The following is an 18,310-nucleotide window of genomic DNA, read 5'->3' on the forward strand; positions in this document are numbered from 1 at the left end:
TGGAAGTGGATATTGTGGCTTTGATGGCTTTTATATTTATTTCTGCTTTATTAGGATCAGTCTTTTAAAACTATTTTAGATATCTTAAGAGAACATCAGATATTTTTAAGTGTTTTCAGGTATATGCATTGGCTCTATAAATGTTCTCTCCCCCCCCATGCCAGAAATTTAATTTGGTAAGATTGTTTTGTCTAATTATTGGTAATTAATGGGGGTTTAGAACTTTGTGTTGATCACTGCCATATGCCCAGTGCCTTCCAACAGTATAGTAGCTGTTCAATAAGTATTTGTAATGAATATTTATTTTTGAATCAATCTTAGTAAGGGGAAAGGTAGCAAAAAGACATTGAGGTGTTCTTTTATCTATTGACTGTCCAACCAGTGTTTTACTGGTAATTACTTTGAAAGCTTCTTCGTTTCTAATTTGTTTCTATGGGGAAATCATGATTTGAAGTGTGGCTGTTGACCAAATTATGGTTGTTCTTTAATATTTTCTTCCCAATTGTTCTATTCCTCGAGTTTGTCTCTAAAAATAGCGTTGCTCAAAAAAGTATTTCTCTTCAGTGCAATTCTTTGGGCCAGTTTTGTAGATTAGTATATCTTTAATTATTTTCAAATCAAAACTGATTCACAAGGGATTTTCTCAGAAACAAAGTGACTATGGTCAGTGAATTTTTATATTTGGCCTTATTTTCTCTTCAGTTACGATAATAGCTTCACATTTTAGCAAGAGATGCATATATGCACATTTTAGTACTTTTGTCATAAAGAAGTAAAACTCCTTTTAAAATATACAAAGTACAATTCAGGTTGGTTCATGAAACATGTAAAGTTTTTTTCTTCTCTTTAAAATATGTTTGGGGGGGCACCTGGGTGGCTCAGTGGTTAAACGTCTGCCTTCAGCTCAGGTCACGATCCGGGGGTCCTGGGATGGAGCCTAGCATTGGGTTTCCTGCTCATGGGGAGCCTGCTTCTCCCTCTCCTTCTGCCTGCCTGCCATTGCACCCCTGCCGTCCCCCTCCCCTGTTCATGCTCACTATCTCTTTCTCTCTGTCAAATAAATTAATTAATAAATTTAAATATTTTTTAAGATATTAAAAAGATTTTTTGCTAAAGTATCATTGTCATATAGAATATTAGTTTCAGGTATACTATATAATGATTTAATATTTGTATATATATTTAAGTTTTTGATTTAGAAAATATGAATATCAATTTTTTTCCCATCACATGAATATACTGGTATTGACATATTCTAGATCCTGGTATGTTTTCTTTTTCTTTTCTTTTCTTTTCTTCTTTTTTTTCCCCCTTCTCCGATTGACCTGATCACAGTCATAGTGTTTATTGATCTTTGACTGAGGAGGACAGTTTCTACTAAGGAAAGTGTTTAGTCTTCTGGTGGAAGTTGCATCCTTTGGAGTGAAATAAACAACAAAGTGTTCTTAATTTAATGGATTTAAAAAAAAAAGATTTTATTTATTTATTTGACAGAGATAGAGACAGCCAGCGAGAGAGGGAGCACAAGCAGGGGGAGTGGGAGAGGAAGAAGCAGGCTTCCAGCAGAGGAGCCTGATGTGGGGCTCGGTCCCAGAACGCCAGGATCACGCCCTGAGCCAAAGGCAGATGCTTAATGACTGCGCCACCCAGGCGCCCCTAATTTAATGGATTTTAAGAAATATTTCCCCCTTTAAAGGAAACAAAGAAGTAGGGAACCTGGATTTAGTTCAGTTTATTTTATTTTATTTATTTTTAATTGAATTTTACGTATTTTTATTTTTTAATTTTTTAAATTTTAATTTAAAATTTTTGAATATTTATTTATTAGAGAGAGAGTACAAGCAGGGAGAGGGGCAGAGAAGCAGACTTCCCACTGGGCAGGGAGCCTGATGTGGGGCTCGATCCCAAGACCCTGGGATCATGACTTGAGCCAAAGGCAGACGCCCAACCGACTGAGCCACCCAGGCGTCCCTTAATTTAATTTTTTATAATTTTTATATTTTAAAGATTTTTTTTTAAAGATTTTATTTATTTGACAGAGAGAGACAGCCAGCGAGAGAGGGAACACAGGCAGGGGGAGTGGGAGAGGAAGAAGCAGGCTCCCAGAGAAGGAGCCTGATGGGGGCTCGATCCCAGAACGCTGGGATCACGCCCTGAGCTGAAGGCAGACGCTTAACGACTGCACCACCCAGGCGCCCCTAAAGATTTTATTTTTAAGTAACCTCTGTACCCAACATGGGGCTCAAACTTAGAACCTCAAAATCAGGAATTGCATGCTCTACTGACTGAGCCAGCCAGGTGCCCCAGTTCAATTTATTTTTTAAAAAGAAGTTGCGTTTTCTAGAGAATATCATATTAGCAAACATTTGGTTCCTACCTACCTTTTGAAAAGTCATCCCTGTAAGTTGTTATTCAGGTGTTCCACAGTGGTATTCTTTATGGTAGGATTTATCATTAATCACAAATGAATAAATTGAGAGTTTTGCTTGTTTTTTAAGCTGTAGTCTCTTCTTGTGTTATATATTATTCTGTGTCTTTTCCTACTAGGATTTTTCCTTTTCTGGAGCCTCTTTAATAATGGAAAGAAATTACTGCTTGGCCCAGACAATAATGTCATATTCAGATTATTATTTGTTTTTTGTTGTTGTTGTTGTCGTATATATATTTTATAAGTAAGCTCTATGCCCAAGGTGGGGCTTGAATTCACGACCCCTAGATCAAGAGTCGTGTGCTCGACTGACTTAAGCCAGCCAGACGCCCCTAAATTTTGTTTAATTGAAGTATGATTAACATACAGGGTTACATTAGTTTCAGGTGTACAACATGATTCAGCAGTTCTGTACGGTACTCAGTGCTCACCACAATAAGTGTAGTTCCCCTCTGTCACCAATGTTATTATAATTCCTTCAGATTATTTTCTGAGTGGACTAATTATGAATGTGACAGCCATTTCGATGTCACTTTCTCTGGAGTTCCTGGTCTCCTTCGGAGCTTGGCTTTGTCGTATGCAGAAAGATGTTGGCAAGCCTGGGAAGACTTCATTAAAAGGAAACAAATTTCTAAGGAAAGCTACTTCAGGGGTTTTATTCATTCATAACAGAACTCAAATACGCATAAGTTTTCTAAGCACTTAGTGTAAAAGGTTATTTTCCAGATCTTTTACTTATATATTTTTTTAACAAGGTCTTGATGACTCCCTTCCCACCCATAAATCCTCTTAGAGTTCTTTCTTTCAGTGAAGGAAATGACTTGATCACTGTCCAGTTGATCTGTCTTTGATGTTATTTCTTTAAGGAGAAGTCCCAACTTGGGCCCTGAATACTGATTTACCAGAATGAATAGTTAAATTAGAAATTGGAAGCTAGAGCTAGTTCTCTCACTTTAACACCCCCCCCCCGAATTGTTAAAGAGGAGGTTGTACGTGTTCTCAAGTAGCAGCGCAAAAATCTCACACCGTGGGCCAACCAATGTGAAAACAGCTGCTGTAGCACAAAGTGTCCTTCCTCTTCTTCAGCTAAAATTGGGGGAGGGACAAACCAATTGTTACTATACCCCTTGCCATCTGCCTGCTAGAAGGCCTGTTTCCTACCCTAATGGTTTCTGCCTAACAAATGGTGTTTCTTTTTTACAGCATTATGATCCTGGACTTGTTGTGGTGATGGTAAACTTAGCAGTGGTAATTTTTTATTTTCAGACTGAATTACTCCTTTTGTCATCAGTGCACCAATATGTTAGGCTTACTTTCTCTGTTGTAGCCTTCATCCTTCTGCTTGGTCTTTTTCATTTTCCTTTCCTTTCCTTATGCAACTTGTCTGATCCTTGTTCATTAAAGGGTACTGTTAAGAAGGGATGTATCTGTTTGTGTTAGAACTGCCAAAAAAAATCAGTTAAAACATTAAATTCTAATACTGTCAAAAACTTGATTTTCCCACAATGTAATGGGCACTAGCACTTGCTACTGCAATTTATGAATAAATTAAAACAAACTTTGACTGCCTTAGAAGGCAAAAGTACTAATGTAGAGTTTATAAACAGGGGTTTACAGAGGTAATGAATTTGTACCAAAACTTTCTTGATTCTTGCAAAACAAATTCTGACAGACCAAAAAAGGAACCAAAACCAAAAAAAGTAAATTCCTTTGACATTTCTTTTCAATTCTTTCATTGGAGCATTTGTGTATTTTACCAGTAAATCCCTGATTGAGACGTTATGAAAGTGATATTGCACTTAGGAAGTCATTTTTATAACCTGTCTTTAATTTGGTCCTTTTGCTAAAGATTGCAGTCACTGCTTATTTATTATACCATTGGGCATAAGGTAGTATGCATTTTCATTTTGTTTAACTGGCAGTCTTTGATAGTTTCTAAAAGAAGGCCGTATTTTAGAAATTTTTTTCCTTTTTTTTTTCCCCTGGCATGAAAGGATCTTTATTAACTTAAACTTTCACTGTGATAATTATTCCTAATTATCTCCTTATTGTTTGAAAACTATCTTGGGATATTGGTGATAAGTAAACTTCTGAATTTGTTTTTCATTATGTTTTAAAGACAAAAATTAAACACCTTTATGGAGCAACTGGATATAAGTGGTTGCCAGTCACTTTGAAAACAGTTTCTTCCTTTTTCTCCAGGACTAAGCCTAGTCATGAATATGGCATTTATTTATTTTTAATTGGTTTTGGTAATACCTCAGATTTAGCCTGACAAAACTCAACTTTTAGCCCAAAGGTATAATACATATGTCTGTATAACAACAACAACAAAAACACACAAAAAACAAACAAAACAATTGTTTACACCAGCCTGAGTGAAATGATGAGGGAAGTAAACATTGTGTTTTTTCACTAAAGGTGTACAACGGATAAGGTAAGTCAGTCCTCTTTTCAGTGGGCTTACATCACAATAAACAGCGCAAGTTGTGATGTAAAACAGCTGTGGTAGTAAAGTGCTTGTCTGCCCCATTTTGCTTTGTTTGGCTGGTTATGAGTGGATTAAATATACATTTTTAAAAATCTCCAGCATAGATTGATTAGTTTAAAGTCAATTTTCTTCGCAACTAGTCCTTTTCACAGCTTACCGATTACCACAGCCAGTGTTAAATCCACTCTGGAGAATGAGACCTCAGAGCACCAGTTGAAAAGTAAAACAATTTTTTGTCCCTAAGGGCAACTAACTGTTGCTTTTTATTTAAATTTTGTCGCAGCCCCAGTTAATTATTGAAAACAAAAAAATACTAAGCATGCTGAGTTGCAATTACAGAGTTTTCCTGTATCATGTTTGAAACCGTGGTTTTTTTTAATTTAAGCATATCCGTTGAGATATCTATTACTAGTTTTAAAAGTGTATGTGGGAGGATGTCAGTGGACAGTAAGAGTGAAGTGATTCTTGATGAAAAGTTATTTGGGGATCATTTTAAAAAGAAGTTTCTAAAGTTTTTTATTTTAAATCTCCTGGTGCCATTGCTTAGAAGTGCTTTGAATTACTTATTTAATTTTGTCATAGTAATCTGGAATTTTCCCCAACTGGAATGTCAACCAAGGTGGTTAGTTAGGCTTAAACTGGGAGCGGTAGGTTTGGTTGTAAGCTGTGAGAATGGCTTGTGTTTGGTTCACTGTAGCTTTCTGGTCTCTGCACTCCAAGGCAAGATCTCTAACCACCCAAACCCAATGTATAAAGTGAACTGTTGGTTTAGCCTTGCCTCTTACCTTGATTATGTGTTCCTGTTACAGGGAGAACAGATCCCATTCCGATTGTCGTCAAGTATGATGTCATGGGCATGGGTCGCATGGAAATGGAGGTAAATTGATCTTGTTAGCTATTTTTCCTTAAGTGGTGTGTTTAAAATTGATATTAATTCCAAATTCAAATGCCATTACAAGAATACACTTATTAGGTAGAATATAGTTTTAATATTTTTCTTTGGAAACTTTAAAACATATTTTACATTCTCATTTAGTGCTGGCTTTGAAGCAGGTAGGTGGCAGATAATGCCCCTGCCTAAAATATTTTCTCCATTTACTCCTAATTCTTTGGCATTGAACACTGAAATAAAGTCCGTTATCATAAAAAAATGAGTCTGTTGGGAACCACCAGCATGAAAGGATTAATTAGCTATTTTGCACACATTTTCTCTGTGGGATGACAATAAAGCAAAAGGTAGCTGACTATAATATGAAGTTTTTATTTTCATGTAATACTGTAGTTGTGTGAGTGACTTTTTATTAGCTAATTGGGGTACTTTAGTAATTAAGACTAATTATATCTATTTTTGTTAAGCTTGATTATGCCGAAGATGCTACCGAACGGCGCCGTGTCCTAGAAGTAGAAAAAGAAGACACAGAAGAATTGAGACAGAAGTACAAGGTACTTGAATGAAGCCATTCTGCATGTTGGGTGCTCACACTGAAAGAGATACTCATTTTGATGAAAAGGATCTCTGTTGATGACAGCATTTGTTTGATGTTTAGTGATGATTAGTAGTAGGCCTTAGGTTTCTGTTAGTTTCCTATATTGCTGTTGTAAAAACTATAGAGCTAATACCCACTTAATAATTCTGTTGAAATGATTGCATTAATGTTTGAAAACACAGTGCCTGCTACATAGTAGGGAGTAGTAGCAGTAAAAATTGTTATTTAAGATCCTTTGGGAACTTGAACCTATTGACAAGACTTTTGTTTTTCAATGGATAAGGTATTTTAAGAATAACAAATTGAAGGGCACCTCGGTGGCTCAGTTGGTTAGGCAGCCGACTCTTGTTTTCGGCTCAGAGCATGATCTCAGGGTCATGAGATTGAGCCCCGTGTCAGGCTGCATGTTGGGCAAGGAGCCAGCTTAAGATTCTCTCTCTTCCTCTCCCTTTCCCCCTTGCTCTCTCTTAAAAAAAAAAAAAAAATTGAGAACATCAATATTTTCCTTTTTAAAGGATTAGTTTAAACTGCAGAAAAGTAGTTTAGACCATGTTATAAGTTAGCTTTCAAATAGACTGACCAGGGAACATGCCTTTCAAGATGTACTATTCCCAGTCTCTACTATAAAATAGGTAAATTTGAAGGTAAGAAATAGGCTTAGTTAAGATTATCATTTAGAAACTTGGGGCGCCTGGGTAGCACAGTCATTAAGCGTCTGCCTTCGGCTCAGGGCGTGATCCCGACGTTCCGGGATCGAGTCCCACATCGGGCTCCTCCACTGGGAGCCTGCTTCTTCCTCTCCCACTCCCCTGCTTGTGTTCCCTCTCTCGCAGGCTGTCTGTCTCTGTCAAATAAATAAATAAATAAATAAATAAATAAATAAATAAATAAATCTTTTTTTAAAAAAAAAGAAAGAAACTGATTTTGGTCATGAACCTTAAAATGGGAAGAGGGAAAAGGGATTTATTTTTAAAAATCTTTTTTTTTTTTTTTTTTTAAAGGATTTATTTAGGGATGCCTGGGTGGCTTAGTCGTTAAGCATCTGTCTTCAGCTCAGGTCATGATCCCAGGGTCTTGGGATTGAGTCCCAAGTCGGGCTCCTTGCTCAGTGGGGAGCCTGCTTCTCCCTCTGCCTGCTTCTCCCCCTGCTTGTGCTCTTCCTCTCTCTCTGACAAATAAATAAAGTCTTTCAAAAAGAAAAAGATGTATGTATTTGAGAGAGAGCAAGGTGGGGGAGGGGCAGAGGGCAAGAATCTTGAAGCAGACTCTGCACTGAGTGCAGAGGACACGGGGCTCCATTGACCTGAGCTGAAACCCAAGAGTCGGACGCTTAAGACTCGTAACTGACTGAGCCACCCAGGTGCCCCACATGTCTGACTTTTTTTTAAAAAACAGCTTCACTGGCAATGACTTTAAATTCTTGAAATATCTCTTTTATTCTGTTTCTAATTTGTTTTTGGTTTTCGGTTTTTTAGTAATGCCTGGGTTTTGTCTTTGGGGTGCTGTTTGTGCCTTTTTTTCTTTTTAAACATTTTAATGTTTTTATTTTATAATTTCTTTCAAATCTTCTGTTATCTGTAGTACTTGATATGTGTTTTTATAGTTTGTCGCTTCTCCTGACCTTTTCATAGTAGTTTGTCTCCTTGTGTGGCTTGCAGTTTTGGTTGTCATCTCATCATTCTGTGGAAGTTTGTTGTATCCTGGATTTCGGAGGGAGTTCTTCATATGTGCCTTTGCTAAAATCTAGGGTCTTAACTGATGGACTGGTTTTAAAATGTTAATACCTAAACTAAGGGTTCCTGCTGTGAGTAGAAAGTGTAAATCCTTGAAGTCCACCAATGACTGGTCTGAAGTTCCAGCCTCTTCTTATACATGACCCTTTCCATTTATACCCTGATACATGGTGAATTTCTTGATGTCTTCATGGAGAGAAGGTAATGATGTAGTGCAGTTTTTCTAGGTCCTGTTTCAAGGATGGAGACAATTCTTTTCTTTTTTTTTTTTAATTTTTATTTATTTTTTAAGTAATCTCTACACCCAACATGGGGCTTGAACTCACACCTGAGGATCAAGAGTTGTGTGCTCTACCGACTGAGCCAGCCCAGACACCCATGGAGACAACTCTTCGTATCTCTGAACTTTTCACAGGGAGAGCTTACTAGCTTTCTATCATCAAGGTCCTGAGGCCTCATCTTCAAGCATCTAGGGATTGCCCTGTTGAGGCAATATATAGTTGAGCTCAGCTATATATTAGAGAGAGAGAGAGAGAGTGTGTGTGTGTGTGTGTGTTTTCAAAGATTTTATTTATTTGAGAGAGAACACAAGCGAGGGGGAGAGGCAGAGGGTGAGGGACAAGCCGACTCCCCACTGAGCAGGGAACCTGACTTGGGGCTTGATCCCAGGAGCCCAAGATAGGTGCTCCTGTGTGTTTTATTTTATCCAGAATTATAATATAGTGAAATCTTCCTTCTCTTCCTTTTTTCTTTTCCTAGTCCTTCTCCCTGCCCTTTTCTTTATGCACTATTCAACCCATTTAGGCTGGCTTTAGTGCTTTTCCCTGAACCACTTCACTTAAGGCCACAAAATACCTCTATTTGCTAAATCCAGTAGATATTTTAAAACTCTTATTCCATAATCTGTTTCTGGGCAGCATTGAATACAATTGACCATTCCTTTCTCTTTAAAACATTTTCTTTTCTCTTGCTTTTGAAGATTTCATACTTTCCTATATTTCTCCTTCCTTTGTCCTTTACTGCTTCTGTGTAGGTTCCTTTGTTGGTCCCTTCTTTTCGGCCTAAACTTCAGATGTTGGAGTTCATCGTGTTCAGACCTAGCTAGGCTAGGCCTTCTTTTTGTGTCTAAACACTGTCCTTAGGCCCTGAATGGTTATGACACTATGTTTCATCATCTTTCACATGGTTCTTTTTTATCCTTTAGGACTTAGCTTCAAAACCTTCCCTCTTCACCCAGTTTATTTATTTATTTTTTAAAAGATTTTATTTATTTATTTGACAGAGTGAAAGAGCACAAGGAGGGGAAACAGCAGGGGGAGAGGGAGAAGCAGGCTCCCTGCCGAGCAGGGAGCCCAAGGCGGGCCTCGATCCTAGGACCCTGGGATCATGACCTGAGCCGAAGGCAGACGCTTAACCATCTGAGCCACCCAGGTGCCCCCCTCTTCACCCAGTTTAAATAAATCCTCCACTCTGCCTTATTCTCTTGCAACACTGTCTTTTATCATTTATAATTATAAATTTCTGTTTGTTCACTTGTTTATGGTCCGACTACTGTTTGGCAGAAATGGCATTGAGGAGAGCGACTGTGTCTATTTGTCTACCAGTATATATACTGTATCCAACATAAAGCCTGGCACATAAGTACTCAGTAAATATGAATTGAATAAATAAGTTCTTTGAAATAAGGAGAAGAGCCAGATACATTTGGTATACTGTCAGGAATAGAAATATTCTAAAGTGGAGCGCCTGGGTGGCTCAAGTCGTTTAAGCATCTGCCTTCGGCTGAGTTTATGATCCCAGAGTCTGGGGATCGAGCCCCACATCTGGCTCACTGCTCAGCGGAGAGTCTGCTTCTCCCTCTCCTTCTGCCCCTTCACCTGCTTGTGCTCTCTCTCTAGTAAATAAATCTTTTTTTAAATAAAATAAATATTCTAAAGAATGCATTTTATTGTTTTCAAGTAAAAGTTACACTATCAAGTGAATAATAAATGAAATAGCTGAGTAATTCATAGCCTCTTAAGATTATGCATTATATCTTGAGGCTCTTTTTGTTCCCCTACCCCATGAAATTATTTCTCATTTGAACTCTTCGTATTGGGTAAAGCAAGAATTACTTACCCCATTTTATTGATCGGATACACAGAAATCTTGTCAACTCTTAACCGTTTGTGAAACCCTTTCCCCTTCCTTCTTGTCACTCATTTATTTCACTATATTTGTTCTTCACCTTCACATGATCTTGGAACCTTGACTCTAATAACTTAGATTTTCCTTAATTTGTACCTCTCAAGCACCACAGATTTTTATTTCCCTCAACACTTTGATCCCAACTCTTTTCTTTTAATCCTTGTGTCATAGCTACTTATTTACCAACAGCCTGTCTCCAGTCAGTACAAGTACTTGCATTTCTGCATGTTTACTGTAGTTCAGTATGAGACTGGTTCTGATTCACTGGGCTCACAGAACTGCCAACTAATCTTTATTTTGTCATTTCCTGCTTTGTCCCCTCGGCTTTATTCTTAAGCATTGGTTCTCAGGCCCTCATCTTCCCTCAACTGCCCTTGTCCTTCTTCCACCTTCCCTTACTCCTAATAGAAAACTTAACAAAGAAAATTTGGACCATCAGGTGAGAGCGCATTCATCTGCCTGTAATGTCCACCATCAAACTTGGGCCCAAATATTCCTGTCCTTAAATATTTCTCCCCTTTCACCATCCATCAAAGGATAATTCCTACCTATGAATTCTGGTGCTTAGACCTCTATCTTATAAAAGGACTTTACGTCTTTGTAAAGGTGTAACCTTTAGGTCGCCTGGGTGGCGCAATTAAGCGTCTGCCTTCTGTTCAGGTCATGATCCCAGGGTCCTGGGATCAAGCCCCACATCAGCCTCCCTGCTCAGTGGGGAGTCTGCTTCTCCCTCTCCCACTCCCACTGCTTGTGCTCGCTTACTCTCTCTCTCTGTGTCAAATAAATAGATGAAATCTTTAAAAAAAAAAAAATGTAACCTTGGCAGCCTCTCTCATTATTCATTCTTTTCCTGTCACCAGTAAACATGCTCACACATTTGTTGGGGAAGAGAACCACTAACTAAAAAAACAACTCTGTTGACTCCCACTCTCTGTGACTACCAACTTCTCTCTCTCTCTCTCTCTCTTTTTTTTTTAAGATTTTATTTATTTATTTATTTATTTATTTATTTATTTATTTGACAGAGAGACAGCCAGCGAGAGAGGGAACACAAGCAGGGGGAGTGGGAGAGGAAGAAGCATACTCATAGCGGAGGAGCCTGATGTGGGGCTTGATACCACGACCCTGGGATCACGCCCTGAGCCAAAGGCAGACGCTTAACGACTGCGTCACCCAGGCACCCCTACCATCTTCTCTTTTTACATGTCTTTAGAACTAAACTTCTTAAAGAGTAGTCTCAAAAAAAAAAAAAAAAAAAAAAGAGTAGTCTCTACATTCACTGCCTCCTTTACATCACCTTCCATTCTTTTATTTTTTAATTTCATTTTTATGAAAATTATATTTGCACGTGGTTATAGAGCTATTTGGCTCTAAATTTAAATAGGTTTAAATTTTAACAGGAAAGAAATGTCTCATTTTATTAAATACTGATAAGATATTTTAAAAACATGTGTAAGATAAGGAGCGCCTGGGTGGTTCAGTCAGTTAAGCATCCAAATCTCGATTTTGGCTCAGGTTGTGATCGTAGGGTTGTGAGATTGATCCCCACGTTGGGCTCCACACTCAGCGCAGAGTCTGCTTGTCCCTCTCCTTCTGTTCCTTTTCCCTGCCCTGCTTGCACATGCTCTCTCACTCTATCTCAAATAAATAAAATCTTTTAAAAAAATGTGTAAGATTTAAGAATAACTACAGATACTTGTGTGTCTTCTACTCAGTTTAAGAAAAAAAACATAATCAGTAACTTCATGATTGCATTCCATTTCTTCCTCCTTCAGAGGTAGGTACTATCTTTTTGTGTTTATCATTCCCTTCCATTTTTTCAGATAGATTTTTGTTGAGATAAAATTTACCGTTTTGTAGTATACAATTTAAAGACCTAACATATGCACAAGGTTGTGCAACCATCACTACTAATTCCAGAACATTAACATCACTCCAAAAAGAAACCCCATACTCTTCAGCAGTCATTCCTCACCCTACCTTCTCCCCGCTGAGAACCACTTTCTGTCTCTAGATTTGCCTGTTCTGGACATTTCATAAAAGTTGAATCATTCAATATGTGGCTTTTCGTATCTGACTTCTTTTACTTATTGTGTTTTCAAGGTTTATTCTTGTTAATAGCATGTATAAGTACTTCATTTCCTTTTTACGGCTGAATATTACATTGAATATACTGCAGTCTCTTAAGTCATTTATCAGTTAATGGACATTTGAGTTGTTTCTACTTTTTGGCTATTATAAATAATGCTGCTGTGACCATCTTGTACAAGTTTTTGTGTAAAGATATTTTCTGGTTCTCTTGGGTATCTACATAGGAATGGAATTGCTGGCCATATGGTAACTCTCTGTTTAACTCTTTGAGAAAGTGCCAGACTGTTCCAAAGTGGTTGCACCATTTTACATTCCTACCAGCAGTGTATGAGAGTTTGTTTCTCTACATCCTCACTTTAATTTGTTGTTTGTTTTATTAAAGCCATCCTAGTGGGTATGAAATGGTATCTAATCATGGGTTTTTTTATTTGCATTTTCCTGACTAATGATGTTGAGTATCTTTTCATGCACTTACTGGCCATTTATTATTCCTTTGGAGAAATGTCTGTTCAGATCTTTTGTCCATTTTTAAATGGGGCTGTCCTTCTATTGTTAAAAGAACTCTGTATGAATTCTGGAAATGAGACCCTTGTCAGATACATGATTTGCAAATATTTTCTCCCATTTTGTGATTGCCCTCTCTTTTGAAAATGTCCTTTGATGCACAAATTTTTAATATTTGATGAAGTCCATTGTCTTTTTTCTTCGTTGCTTGTGTTTTTGGTGACATATTTAAGAACCCATTGCCTAATCCACGGCCATGAAAATTTATACCTATGTTTCCTTCTAAGAGGTGGTAGTTTTAGCTCTTACATTTAAGTCTTTGATCTATTTTGAAATAAATTTTTTATTTTTTTAAAATTTATTTTATTTTTTTAAGATTTTATTTATTTATTTGCAAGAGACAAGTGAGAGAGATCATGAGCAGGGGGGAAGGGTAGAGGGAGAAGCAGACCCCACTGAGCAGAGAGCTCGATGTGGGACTCGATCCCGATGTGGGATCATGACCCGAGCTGAAGCCAGACGCCTAACCGACTGAGCCACCCAGGTGCCCCTGAAATAAATTTTTTAAATTAATTTTTGTATGTCATGTTTGGTAGGGGTTCCAATTCATTCTTCTGCATGTGGCTACCCATTTGTCCCAGTGCCATTTGTTGAAACGATTCTTCATTGCGAGGTCTTAGAATCTCGTTGAAAATCATGGTCTTGGGGCACCTGGTTGGTGCAGTCGATTAAGCATCCAGCTCTTGGTTTCAGGTCAGGTCATGATCTCAGGGTCTTGAGTTTGAGCCTTGTGTCTGGCTCCCCGCCCGGAAAGGAGTCTGCTTCGGATTCTCTCTCGTCTCCCCCTCTGCCCCTCCTGCTTGTTCTCTCTCTCTCTCTCTCTCAAATAAATAAATCTAGAAAAAGGGGGAAAAAAAAGAAAATCACGGTCTTGCTTATTGTTGCTTTGTAGTAAGGTTTCCTGTTGGGAAGTGTGAGCCTTCCTACTTTATTCCTTTTTAGGATTGTTTTGGCTAGTCTTGATCCCTCCCAGTTCTGTATGAATTTTAGAATCAGTTTGTCAATTTCTACAAAGAAGTCAGCTGTGATTATGATAAGGATTCTGTTGAATCTGTAGGTCAGTTTTAGGAGTATTGTCATTTTAACAGTGTGTTAAATCTTCCAATCCATGAACACAGGATTTTTTTCATATTCCTTAGATCTTTTTTTTTTTTTTTAAGATTTTATTCATTTATTTGTCAGAGGGGAGAGAGAGCACAAGCAGGGGGAGCAATGGGCAGAGGGAGAAGCAGGCTCCCTTCTGAGCGAGGAGCCCAATGCAGAACTCGATCCCAGGACCCCTGGGATCATGACCTGAGCCGAAGGCAGCGGCTTAACCAACTGAGCCACCCAGGAGTCCCTCTTCAGATATTCTTTAATTTCTCTCATTATTTGTTAAGTGTTGTACTTCTTTTGTTAAATTTAATCCTAAATATTATTTTTAAAATGCTATTGATTTTCATGTATTGATCTTGTATTTTCTGCAACTTTGCTAAACTTATTTATTAGTGCTAATAGTTTTTAATGTGAATTCTTTAGGTTTTATTACATGTCACATCATCTATGAATAAAGATAGTTTTACTTCTTTCTTCCAATCTAGATGCCTATTCTCCTCCTGTATCTAATTGCCCTGCCTAGAACTTTCAGAACTTCCATGTTAAGTAGAAGTGGCAAGATCAGACATCTTCATTCTGATCTTAGTGTGGGGCAGGCTTTTGGTCTTTAACCTTTAAGTATGATGTTAGCTAGGGCTTTTTCATTGATGCCCATATCAAATTGAGGAAGTTCCCTTCAATTTGTAGTTTGTTGAGTGTTTTTGTCATGAAAAGATGTTAGATTTTGTTGAATGCGTTTTAAATTTTTTATATCTATTGAAAAAATAGGGATTCCCCCCCTTTATTTAATATGGCATATTACGTCAATTCATTTTTATGTATTGAATCAGTTTTGCATTCCTGGGATAAGTCCAACTTGGCCATGGTGTGTAGCCCTTTTAATATGCTGCTGGACTCAGTTTGCTAGCATTTTGTTGAGGATTTTTGTATCTATATTCATAAGAGATATTAGCTTGTAGTTTTTTTGTGAAGTGTTTGTTAAAGGGTAATACTGGTCTCATAGAGTGAGTCAAGAAATGTTATCCCCTCTTTTATTGACCCCTCCTTTTTTTCTAAGATTTTATTTATTTTAGAGAGGAATAGGGAGCTCAAGGGGCGTAGGCAGGGGCAGAGGGAGAGAGAGTATCCCAAGTGGACTCTGTACAGAGTACAGAGCCTGATGCCGGGCTCGATCTCAGGACTCTGAGATCATGACCTGAGCCAAAATCAAGAGTCAGACGCCTAACCGACTTAACCACCCAGGTGCCCTGTTGACCCTTGCTACATTTTAAAATGGTTTTGCAATGTGTTTTGTATCCCTAAACATGTATTGTTTAATTTTACATGGTTTTGAGTATTTTCTTTTTATTTTTTGTTAAGATTTTATTATTTTTTAGTGAGCACGCACGAGAGAGAGAGCACGAGCAGGGTGAGAGGCAGAGGGAGAAGCAGACTCCCCACCAAGCAGAGAATCCAATGAGGGGCTTGATCCCAGGACCCTGGGATCATGACCTGAGCCAAAGGCAGATACTTAACCGACTGAGCCACCCAGGCACCCCAATTTTACGTGATTTTGAACTTTATGTAAATGGAAACATATTTCCTAGTATACACATATGAGACTTTATCCAGAGTTTGGCTTTTGTTTTTATTATTCTGTTACTTTAAGTAGTTGTACCTATGTATTCTTCCTGACCACTGCTACACCTGACACCTGTATATATTGATAAATAGTGTTGTCATTATCATTTTTCCCCTAGAAATTCTGCGGTTTCAGATTTATAGAAAAGCCTTTAAAAATGTTAATTCCAAGTTTTATTTTACTGTGTTCATATATGTTGCTTATAGTATCTCTTTTTGGAATTTATTATGGTTTCCTCTGTAACCTAATACGGTCTTTTTTGGTGAACATCCTAGGAGTACTTTAAAAGGTATGCTTTCTATTTTCAGGCCACACACCTTACTATATTATTAAGGTGTTCAGTGTCCTTGTTTATTTTTATCTCTTTAATCTGTCATTAAGTGAGAGATGATTTGAGTCTCCTAACTTTAATAAATTTCTAATTTCTGCATCATGAATGTTGCTGCTAGATTATGATAGATACCAAAATTTTTAGATACCCTGGGTTGCCCTCATTGACATTACAAAGTGCCTTTCTTTATCTTGTTTAAAGCTTTATAGTGTAATCTGTACTTCAGTTGAAAGTAAGACCTTGATTCCTGCTTTCATTTTGTGTATATTGCCTTGTATATCTTTGGGGTTTTGGGGGGTTTGTTTTTTTAAATTTTTCTTTTTAAGGTTTTTATTTCTTTCTTTCGCACGCGTGCACGAGAGAGCGAGTGAGCGAGCGAGAGCATGAGCAGGAGTGGGGGCAGAGGGAGAAGCAGACTCCCTGCTAAGCAGGAAGTCCGACCCAGGACTCGATCCCAGGACCCTGGGATCATGACCTGAGCCGAAGGTCACTGACTGAGCGACCCAGGTGTCCGTGTTTTGTTTTGTTTTGTTTTAAGATTTATTTATTTTTTTGAGGGAGAGAACAGGGGGAGGGAGAGAAAGAATCTCCAGCAGACTCCCTGCTGAGTGAGAAGCTGGACACAACATGGGGCTTCATCCAGTGATGGGGCTTCATCCAGTGATGGGGCTTCATCCAGTGATGGTGAGATCATGATCTGAGCCAAAATTAGGAGTCGGTTGAGCATCCGACTGAGCCACTCAGGCGCCCGATCTTTTTTTTTTTTTATGTTTAGTCTTTCTGAATCACTTTGTTTTGGATGTGCATCTTATAATCATCATGGAGTTGGGTTTTGCTCTGCGTTACAATATAAAAAAAAATTTTAATGACTTAACTATATATATATATATATATATATTTTTTTTTTAAAGTAATCTCTCAAACTCACAAGCCCAAGATCAAGAGTCACATGTTTAAATGACCGAACCAGCCAGTGCCCCAATTTTGTATATTTTATGTGAGAGATAGGTTTGGTTTATTTTGTATTAGATTTTTAAAGTCACTGACTCTGTGGGATAGATAGAGATAGATATAGATGGATTGTATTTTTGTTGTAGTTCCCTTTAACTTAAAATTACCCTTTGTTCTCTATTTTCTTTTAGCGTCCATTATTTTTGTACTTCAGAAGTGGCAGGTTAACCTGCTTTTGTCATCTTATTCCCTTCCATTTCATCTACCACGTAATATTAGTGAATATACTTAGTATGTAGCATATAATTAAATATGGTTGTATAATACTTACATTACTTGATTTTCAGTTTTGAATAAAATTCTTGTTACTTTTATTACAGTTGCAGTACTAGGCAAAACTCTAATTCCCATTTGCTGTCTCTACCTACCCTGTTTTATAGTAATTAATATCATTTCTATTTTGTGAGGGGATATAGCATGTACCTTGTGATCTGACATGCTAGTAGCCCCACTTCTTTGAACCTCAGCTCTATGTGTAAATATATCCAAAGCCCGCCAGTCCTTTTGCTGAGTTTTTCCTCATCATTTCTGCAGTTTATATCCCAGTAACTTCATTAAAAAGGACTGTGCAAACAATCCTGTTATTTTTGTAGATTGAAAAAATTTTTATGAATAATCAGTGCCATTTTAACAGTAAATTAAATATCTGGTTTAAAGTGGTCTCAGGCAGGTACTGCCTTTGGGAAGAAGCAAAATTCAAACTCTAGAGCAATTTTCAACGTCAAAGAACAGCGTCTACATAAAGCCCCCCAAAATAGGAGATCATAGTCATAGTATATACCCAACTGAGAAACTAGACCTTCTGGGCTAGATTTAGCAGGAGAAGAGGGGGAAAGGCAGAATCACACCCCTTAAGGCTGAAGATACTGGAATTGTCAGCTCGGATACAGCTTTTATATAAAAGAAGCATATTTGATTTGTTTAAAGAAATAAAAAGGATTGAGATTATGAGTACAGGGCAAGAGACCATATAAAACCTCAGTGGGACGATTTAATAGCAGATTATAGAAAGCTAAATATTAAACTATAATACTTGTGAAGAAATACCCAGAATATAGCAAAGTGTAGAGAGGGAGGGCAAGAAAGAGAAATGGAAAATATGTGGAAAAGGTTGAGTTAGATGATAAAAAAAAGAGAAGCTCTTAATACGTATCTAGAGAGAGTTTTTTGTTTTTTGTTTTTAAATATTTTATTTATTTGACAGAGAGAGAGACAGCAAGAGAGGGAACACAAGCAAGGGGAGTGTGAGAGGGAGAAGCAGGCTTCCCGCA

At 37.7% G+C, this 18,310-nt stretch overlaps 1 protein-coding gene across 4 annotated transcripts in view; it reads left to right on the top strand.

Annotated features, from left to right (window-relative positions):
* Nucleotides 1–18,310, top strand: part of GPATCH8 (G-patch domain containing 8) — a 108,068-nt gene that overhangs the window by 54,338 nt on the left and 35,420 nt on the right. For all 4 annotated transcript variants that reach the window (XM_087854322.1, XM_045814524.2, XM_087854323.1 and 1 more), the window contains 2 exons: nucleotides 5,729–5,796; nucleotides 6,276–6,362. In XM_087854322.1, the coding sequence (XP_087710448.1) occupies nucleotides 5,729–5,796; nucleotides 6,276–6,362 (155 nt within the window). The remainder of the gene's footprint in view (nucleotides 1–5,728; nucleotides 5,797–6,275; nucleotides 6,363–18,310) is intronic.

This window comes from Ursus americanus, chromosome 23 (assembly GCF_024610735.1).
Source record: "Ursus americanus isolate L20-20 chromosome 23, mUrsAme1.1.p, whole genome shotgun sequence".
Lineage (NCBI taxonomy): Eukaryota > Metazoa > Chordata > Mammalia > Carnivora > Ursidae > Ursus > Ursus americanus.